General features: G+C 46.4%; 1 protein-coding gene across 1 annotated transcript in view; it reads right to left on the bottom strand.

Moving 5' to 3' along the window:
- PDE6D (phosphodiesterase 6D) overlaps positions 1-8,575 on the bottom strand; it is a 14,176-nt gene extending 5,601 nt beyond the window's left edge. Inside the window, exons 1-2 of the mRNA XM_015825389.2 lie at positions 8,487-8,575; positions 2,933-3,055 (exon numbers count right to left, since the gene is read on the bottom strand). Coding sequence (XP_015680875.1) covers positions 2,933-3,055; positions 8,487-8,575 — 212 coding nt within the window. The remainder of the gene's footprint in view (positions 1-2,932; positions 3,056-8,486) is intronic.
- Positions 8,576-9,010: the final 435 nt, after the last annotated feature.

Below are 9,010 nucleotides of genomic sequence, written 5' to 3'. Positions count from 1 at the left end.
AGGCCTGCTGTGGCCCCAGGCGCTCAGGTGTCGGCGTAAGCCAAGAGGCACTTCCCAAAATTAAATAAAAAGGCAGGCAGGCCACGCCACGCCAGGCAGGCATGCTGTAGGACGCAACTGCTCCTCCGCTCTCCTGTGCAAGTAAGAAAACCAACAGGGTGTAAGGTGACCCCGTGGAGCCAGATTGAAAAAGGCTAAAATAATGATGGCAGAGACGCACGACAGCCGTTCCCTGCACTTTGTTTGTGGGTGGAGAAGAATTACACAGCTTGGAGACTTGCGATTAAGGCTTTCATTCCATGTCAAATGCAAAGGGTTGTTGTTGTTTTTTCTTCCAACATGGGGATTATCAGCTGTTGAAAGCGACAGACAGGAATCCCTCCCCTTCCGGGCCAGCAAAAGGCAGGGGTGCCTGCCGAGCGGGTCAAAAAAGTCAAGATGGCAGCCCGCAACTGCACCCTTAAGAGACTTGGCGCTTTTAATGGGCATCGCAATGTATATTGTAAGGAAAACAGCCTAGTTTTAAATACCAGAAAAACCAAAGAGATCATTGTTGATTTCAGAAAAGGCAGGCACAACCACACTTCTCTGTGCATTAATGATTCACCTGTGGAGACGGTTACCAGCATCAAATTCCTGGGTGTGCCGCTAACGAGTAGGCTGACTTGGTCGCTCAACAGCGAGAAACTGGTGAAGCGGGCACAGCAGCGCCTGCATTTTCTGCATTCGCATGAGAAAAGCGCATCTTCCTTCCCCTGTCCTGACCACTTTCTACAGGGGGACGATCGAGAGCATCCTGTCATACAGCATCACGGTCTGGTTTAGAAGCATCCCTGCTTCAGACAGGAAAGTGGTGCAGAGAGTGGTGAGGACAGCTGAAAAGATCATTGGCAGTTCCCTCCCTCCCATCCAGGACATAGCACAGAAGCGTTGTTTGAGCAGGATCTGTAAGATTATCTGGGATACTACACATCCTCTTCATGACCCGTTTTCCTTGTTCCCTTCTGGGAGGAGGGGGGCTTCGTGGTATCCGAAGCAGAACATCCAGATTCAGCATCCAGAGTTTCATTCCATACAGCATTAACCTTGTGAACTCTCAAGCTTCCTCCTTCCGTTATATATTCAAGATGACAATATTTAATATTTATTTGCTACGTATATGTAGGGGTGTGGGTCTATACATATAATAATGATGATGATGATGATGATGATGATGATGATGATGATGATAAAGTTGGAAGGGACCTTGGAGGTCATCTAGTCCAACCCCCCGGTCAGGCAGGAAACCCTATACCATTTCAGACAAATGGCTGTCCAGTCTCTTCTTAAAAACTTCCAGTGTTGGAGCATTCACCGCTTCTGGAGGCAGGTTGTTCCACTGGTTAATTGTTCTCACTGTCAGGAAGTTTCTCCTTAGTTCTAGGTTGCTTCTCTCTTTGGTTAGTTTCCACCCATTGCTTCTTGTCCTGCCTTCTGGTGCTTTGGAGAAGAGCTTGACTCCCTCTTCTTTGGGGCAGCCCCTGAGATATTGCAAGACTGCTATCATGTCACCGCTCGTCCTTCTCTTCATTACACTTGACATACCCAATTCCAGCAACCGTTCCTTATATGTTTTAGCCTCCATACATAGTATGTTTAGCCGTGTGTCATGTATGTGTTTCACTTTGAGAGCGGGCAACTAAATTTCATTTTTGATGTGTGCCGTCGTGCCCACAGTAAAAAAAAAAAATGACAATAAAGGTTATCTTGTCTTATCTATATTTTAACTGCTGGCTGAACAACGAGACTTAAAAATATTTTGTCAGGGGTGGCAAAGTGTATCAGGCCCCACTGTCGTGCTGAGCTTGTCAGCCGGAAAGCTGACAGCCTGGGTTTGAGACCCAAACGCCTTGAGACGGGGTGAGCTCCCGTTCCTTCCTCCACCTAGCAGTCCGAAAGCATGCAAATGCGAGTAGACAAATAGGTAGGTACCAGTTCGGTGGGGAGGAAACAGCGTTCTTCTGGGCGCCTCAGCGTATGGTCATCCTGGCCACACAACCGTGGAAATGATTGGACAACACTGGCCAGGAAATAGAGATGAGACCCCCTCCCTAGATTCGGACACGACTTTCCAGGGAAACCTTTACATTTATTTATAGTAGAAATAGGGGAGACATGATAGCAGCGTTCCAGTATCTGAGGGGCTGCCACAAGGCAGAGGGGGGTCACCTTATTCTCCAAAGCACCAGAGGGCAGGACGAGAAACAACGGTTGGAAACTGATCAAAGAGAGAAGCAACCTGGAACTAAGGAGAAACTTTCTGACAGGGAGGACAATTAACCAGTGGGACAGCTTGCCACTAGAAATCGTGGGCGCTCCATCACTGGAGATTTTTAAGAAGAGGTTAGACATTCACCTGTCTGAGATGGTGTAGGTTCTCCTGCTTGAGCAGGGGGCTGGACTAGAAGACCTCCAAGGTCCCTTCTATTCTATTCTATTCTATTCTATTCTATTCTATTCTATTCTTCTATTCTAATTCTATTCTATTCTATTCTATTCTTCTATTCTAATTCTATTCTATTCTATTCTATTCTATTCTATTCTATTCTATTCTTCTATTCTAATTCTATTCTATTCTATTCTATTCTTCTATTCTAATTCTATTCTATTCTATTCTAATTCTAATTCTATTCTATTCTATTCTATTCTTCTATTCTAATTCTATTCTATTCTATTCTAATTCTATTCTATTCTATTCCTCCAATGTCCCCTTGCAGCCTTAAGGGGTTAGAACAGGGGTGAGCAACCATGGCGACTTGTCAAGCTGTGGACTTCAACTCCCAGAGTTCCTGAGCCAACCGTGCTGCCTGGAGAACTCTAGGAGTTGAAGTCTGCAGACCTTACAGGGAATTCTGGGAGTTGAAGTCCGCGCTTCTTAAAATTATTGAGAAACCTTGCCCCAGAAATTCCAAACAGCCCCATGTTACCTTCGTGCTCTACTCCGGGGACCGAGAGATCTTCCGTTCCTTGCCAGAGAATTTTCCCAGTTTCTGCATCCCGGAGATTCATCCAATTTCTGTTTGTATGACAATTAAGGAGGAAAACATAAAAGGGAAACACATTCCTGAACTGTAACCTTACGGTCACATTCTCCCAGGGCAGGGCTCTTCAAACTTGGCCCTTTTAGGACTTGTGGACTTCAACTCCCAGAATTCCTCAGCCAGGTACGTGTTAAAGTCCACAAGTCATAAAAGGACCAAGTTTGAAGATCCCTGTCTTAAATCTAACAAACAAAATGGAGGCTGGCTGAGGAATTCTGGGAGTTGAAGTCCACAAGTCATAAAAGGGCCAAGTTTGAAGATCCCTGTCTTAAATCTAACAAACAAAATGGAGGCTGGCTGAGGAATTCTGGGAGTTGAAGTCCACGAGTCCTAAAAGGGCCAAGTTTGAAGACCCCTGACTTAAATCTAACAAACAAAATGGAGGCTGGCTGAGGAATTCTGGGAGTTGAAGTCCACGAGTCCTAAAAGGGCCAAGTTTGAAGAGCCCTGTCTTAAATCTAACAAACAAAATGGAGGCTGGCTGAGGAATTCTGGGAGTTGAAGTCCACAAGTCATCAAAGGGTCATGTTTGAAGAGCCCTGTCTTAAATCTAACAAACAAAATGGAGGCTGGCTGAGGAAATCTGGGAGTTGAAGTCCACGAGTCCTAAAAGGGCCAAGTTTGAAGACCCCTGTCCCAGGGCATGAAAAAGAGGATGTGTCAGAGTGAATTGAGGCAAAGTGGTTTCAATTTACGATGGCTAAGAAGCTGTCTTGAACCCAGGAAAATCCATTGGCAATATTAAACAAATCCAGCCCAGCTCTCCGGTGCAAGCAGGAACAGCTTCCTGGGGTCCAAAGAACAAATCTAGAAACTGGCAAAATCCCCTTTTCCCTCCAAACTGAATGCTCTTAGCATCTGCTGGCCATCAGGCGATCAGGAAGGATTAAAAAGCAAAACCAAGTTGTGATATTCCAACTTATCAAGCTGGAAAGTACAAAATTTGTCAGGGAATCAGGCAGCGGGTGTCCGAATGGAGTCAGAGGTGCTGACACAAACCAGTTTTATATAAATAAGTATATTTACAGTAAATAAGATAGGCAAACAAGCAAGGAAACTTTACTCTCACACAACCAATCTAAGTTATGATTCCCTCATGCGATGCTAATTAACCAATTAGCAACAACTGTGTGTTCTTACTCATTGTCCGACCCTCCACTGCTCCAGCTATTAAGATTTAAATATCTTAACAAAATTACTTCCTATAATAACGTTTGACCTATGACAGAATCAAATCAGCAAAAAAAATTTTTTAGAGAAAGTTTGGCATCCTGCAATCTGTTAAAATCACCATGGCAATCCATCCGTCCCAATTCAGAATTAAATAGCAACGGATCCACATCTCTCCAACTGGGAGTGTCGGACTCCAAACCTGAGGTAAAATAAGGGCACAGGTGTGGTTGTATGGCAATTAGATGTGCTTGCCAGAGAAAGGAAGGAGGAAGATTGGAAGATGGAGGCTAACAGAATAACAGAGTTGGAAGGGAGCTTGGAGGTCTTCTAGTCCAACCCTCTACTCAAGCAGGAGACTCTATACCATCTCAGACAAACGGCTGTCCTGTTTCTTCTTAAAAACCTCCAGTGAAGGAGCACCCACTATTTCTGGAGGGAAGCTGTTCCACTGGTTGATTGTTCTCACTGTCGGGAAATTTCTCCGAAGTTCTAGGCTGGATCTCTCCTTTGTTGGAATAGAATAGAATAGAATAGAATAGAATAGAATAGAATAGAGTAGAGTAGAGTAGAGTAGAGTAGAGTAGAGTAGAGTAGAGTAGAGTAGAGTAGAGTAGAGTAGAATAGGCCTTACATTTAGGCAGGAAAAACCAAAGGTGCAAATACAGATTGGGGGAGACCTGGCTTAAAACCAGCAACTATGAGAGGGACCTTGGAGTCCTAGTGGACAATCACTTGACTATGAGCCAGCCGTGTGCAGCAGCAGCCAAAAAAGCTAATGCAGTCCTGGGTTGTATAAACATAGATTCAAGATCACGTGAAGTACTAGTACTGCTTTATAAAACCCTAGTAAGACCACACCTGGAATACTGCAGCCAATTTTGGTCACCATATCACAAAAAAGATGTCGAGAGTTTGGAAAAAATTCAGAGAAGAGCAACTAAGATGATCCAAGGCCTGGAGACCAAAACATACGAAGAACGGCTGCGGGATTTGGGTTTGGCCCATCTAAAGAAAAGAAGAAATAGGGGACACATGAGAGCAGTGTTCCAGTATCTGAGGGGCTGCCACAAGGGAGAAGGGGTCAGGTTGTTCCCCAAAGCACCAGAGGGCAGGACGAGAAACAACGGTTGGAAACTGATCAAAGAGAGAAGCAACCTGGAATTAAGGAGAAACTTCCTGACAGTGAGGACAATCAACCAGTGGAACAGCTTTGCTTCCAAAAAACGTGGGCGCTCCATCACTGGAGATTTTTAAAAAGAGACTAGACAATCACCTGAGATGGTGTAGCTTCTCCTGCTTGAGCAGGGGGCTGGACTAGAAGACCTCCAAGGTCCCTTCCAGCTCTATTCTATTCTAATAACAGAAATTTTGTGTTCAGTTGTGGTCGTTTTAAGTCGACAACTACCTGTACCGAGGGGGGGGGGAGGGAAGAGGAAGGAAACATTTTGTTAGCCTTCTCTGAGCTAATGCCACTCAGATGTGCTGGAATGAATCTCCCGAAACATCTGGAAGTTGAACGTGTTGGGAGGGCATCCAACGGGATGGGTAGAAGGTGGCAGTGAAGCATTAGAAGACAAAAGGAACTTGAGTGGCCGAGAGAGGCAACAATGGCTGCAAGCCTGCGATTTCAGGAGGAATTCCAAACCCATTAATTCCGCTTTAATTGTTCATTTCCTTCCATTCTCCGTGGGGAACAAAAGGAGGGTACGTGGGATCCTTACGTAAAAACTTCCAAAGCTGTTAAGTTTCTCATCTGGAGGGAGTTGAGAGGGACGTGAGCACCGGGCAGAACGTTCCTTACAAAGCGGGGTGCCGACTGCATTTTATTTTTTTTATTTGTATTGATTCGCATCATGCCTTTATTATTATTTTTTTAATCCACAAGATAACTCCAGGCGGGGAATTAAGTTTGCGCCGTCAGCCTTCCTTGTTTTAGCTCGCCCGAACGGTGAGACAGCTGAGATAGGCAAACATCGGAGGCAGGTCTATCGGTGATTCCCAAAATTTTGAACCTGCTTTTCCAAATCAAAGACACCAGGATGGGAAAGGCTAGCCCAGGGGTCTTCAAACTTGGCCCTTTGATGACTGGTGGACTTCAACCCCCAGAATTCCTCAGCCAGGCACACGTGCCTGGCTGAGGAATTCTGGGAGTTGAAGTCCACCAGTCATCAAAGGGCCAAGTTTGAAGACCCCTGGGCTATACTACAGCAATGTATCTCCACCTTAACCACTTTGAAAAGGGTGGACTTCGACTCCCAGAATTCCCCAGCCAGCAATGCTGCCTGCAGAAATTCTGGGAGTTGAAGTCCACTCTCGTTAAGGTGGAAATAAATACACTGGGCTACAGCACTAGTTTTCAATTTACGACTACAATTCAGCCTAAAATTTCCATGGTTAAGCAAGACCATTGTTACGTTTTTAAGTTTTTAAGAAGAGACTAGACAACCGCTTGTCTGGAATGGTATAGGCCAGGGTTTCCTGCCTGAGCAGGGGGTTGGACTAGAAGACCTCCAAGGTCCCTTCCAACATTATTATTATTATTGTTGTTGTTGTTATTATTATTATTACTTCCCAGGGACACACGGCTTCCCAGGGACACACGGCCAAATAACACAGGACAAGGATAAAAATTTTCCAGCAACCTGATCAAGTATACAATTGTACAATTATCATCATCATCATCATCTGACTTTTGTCCCATTTGACAACCTTTCATGACACAGTTGGCTGGTGGTTGGCTCAAAATCACCCCGTTGCCTTTTGTCCCTAAGGCGGAACTGTTGTTGTTGTTAATTGCGAAGTCGTGTCTGACCCATCGCGACCCCATGGACAACGTTCCTCCAGGTCTTCCTGTCCTCTACCATCTCCTGGAGTCCATTTAAGTTCACGCCTACTGCTTCAGGGACCCAATCCAGCCACCTCGTTAGACTCCTGGCTTCTAGATTTGTGCCTTAACCCCAGCCTAGACCAGAAAAACCAAATGTACAGGTATAGTATAAGGGGTACCTTGCTCAATAGTAGTGAGAGGGACCTCGGAGTCCTAGTGGACAATCACTTAAATAGGAGCCAGCCGTGTGCTGCAGCTGCCAAAAAAGCCAACACAGTGCTGGGCTGCATTAACAGAGGGATAGAATCAAGATCACATGAAGTATTAATACCACTTTACAATGCCTTAGTAAGGCCACACTTGGAATACGGCATCCAGTTTTGGTCACCACGATGTAAAAAAGATGCTGAGACTCTAGAAAGAGTACAGAGAAGAGCAACAAAGACGATTAGGGGACTGGAGGCTAAAACATATAAGGAACGGTTGCTGGAATTGGGTATGTCTAGTTTTATGAAGAGAAGGACGAGGGGGGACATGATAGCAGCCTTCCAATATCTCAGGGGCTGCCCCAAAGAAGAGGGAGTCAAGCTGTTCTCCAAAGCGCCTGAAGGCAGGACAAGAAGCAACGGATGGAAACTAATCAAGGAGAGAAGCAACCTGGAACTAAGGAAAAACTTCCTGACAGTTAGAACAATTAACCAGTGGAACAACCTGCCTCCAGAAGTGGTGAATGCTCCAACACTGGAAGTTTTTAAGAAGAAACTGGACAGCCATTTGTCCGAAATGGTGCAGGGTTTCCTGCCTGAGCGGGCCAGCAGTTTGACACTCCTGGTATAGGGTTTCCTGCTTGAGCAGGGGGTTGGACTAGAAGACCTCCAAGGCCCCTTCCAGCTCTATTCTGATTGACTGGTTGATACTGGAGCCCGACAAGATCACTGCAGAAGTCACTAGGCTTCTTTTGAACACACACTCTGCTCTCCCTTTGGCAACGTCCTGTGTGAGCCACAAAACAGAACTCTCTGCTTATAAGAACGGGGTGAACTCTACCTGCCGCCGAAGACCGCACAGCCTGAAGTGGGCTCTCCAAAGTCTTTAAAACAGGGGTAGTCAACCTTGGCTCTTTTATGACTCGTGGACTTCAACTCCCAGAATTCCTGAGCCAGCTATGCTTTGGGCACGGGATTCAGATCACACCTGCTCCACACCCAGAGCCTTGGGGAAATCCTCCAGGCTCCCCAGAGAGGGCGAAGCATCAACCCATCCGGCCTCTTTTGGTTTCCATTACACAGATCAAAAACGCCGCCTCATTTCTGCCCCCACCCACCCCCATGTCAAATACATACTTTTCCTCTCCGGGAGATCAACAAAAGAGATCAACTCCCCCAGGCCTGGCATTCTCAGAAGACCTGGGAGCAGCAGCAGCAGCGAAGAGAGTATGCCGGATCCACCAGGGACGGTGGCGGGCACGCCAATGACGGTGGCCCACGGCTACCATGGTGATGCTGCCAAAGGATCCTTTGTACCCAGCACTAGGGTGCTCTCTGCGCTTGGTTGTTTTCCTGCAGACGTTTCATTACCCAACTAAGTAACATCATCAGTGCTCACACAGAATGGGATCTGATCTCTATTTATATACAGTACAAATAGCTTGATTCACCAGTTGCGGCCTTTTCTGGACCGGGACGCCTTACACACAGTCACTCATGCTCTTGTCACCTCCCGCCTGGACTACTGTAATGCTCTCTACATGGGGCTCCCTTTGAGGAGCACCCGGAGGCTTCAAATGGTCCAAAATGCGGCCGCGCGGGCGGTGTTGGGAGGGACTCGTCGCTCCCATGTGACACCGCTNCATACAAAACCATGGACCGGTCCACGGAGCCGGTCCACGGTGCCCAAAAGGTGGGGGGGCGCTCTGCTTTAAAGTCTCATC

This window comes from Protobothrops mucrosquamatus, unplaced genomic scaffold (assembly GCF_001527695.2).
Source record: "Protobothrops mucrosquamatus isolate PMUCROS unplaced genomic scaffold, P.Mucros_1.0 scaffold2616, whole genome shotgun sequence".
In the NCBI taxonomy this organism is placed as follows: domain Eukaryota; kingdom Metazoa; phylum Chordata; class Lepidosauria; order Squamata; family Viperidae; genus Protobothrops; species Protobothrops mucrosquamatus.
Note: the sequence above shows the minus strand (reverse complement) of the source record. Positions and strands in the feature narration are given on the sequence as shown.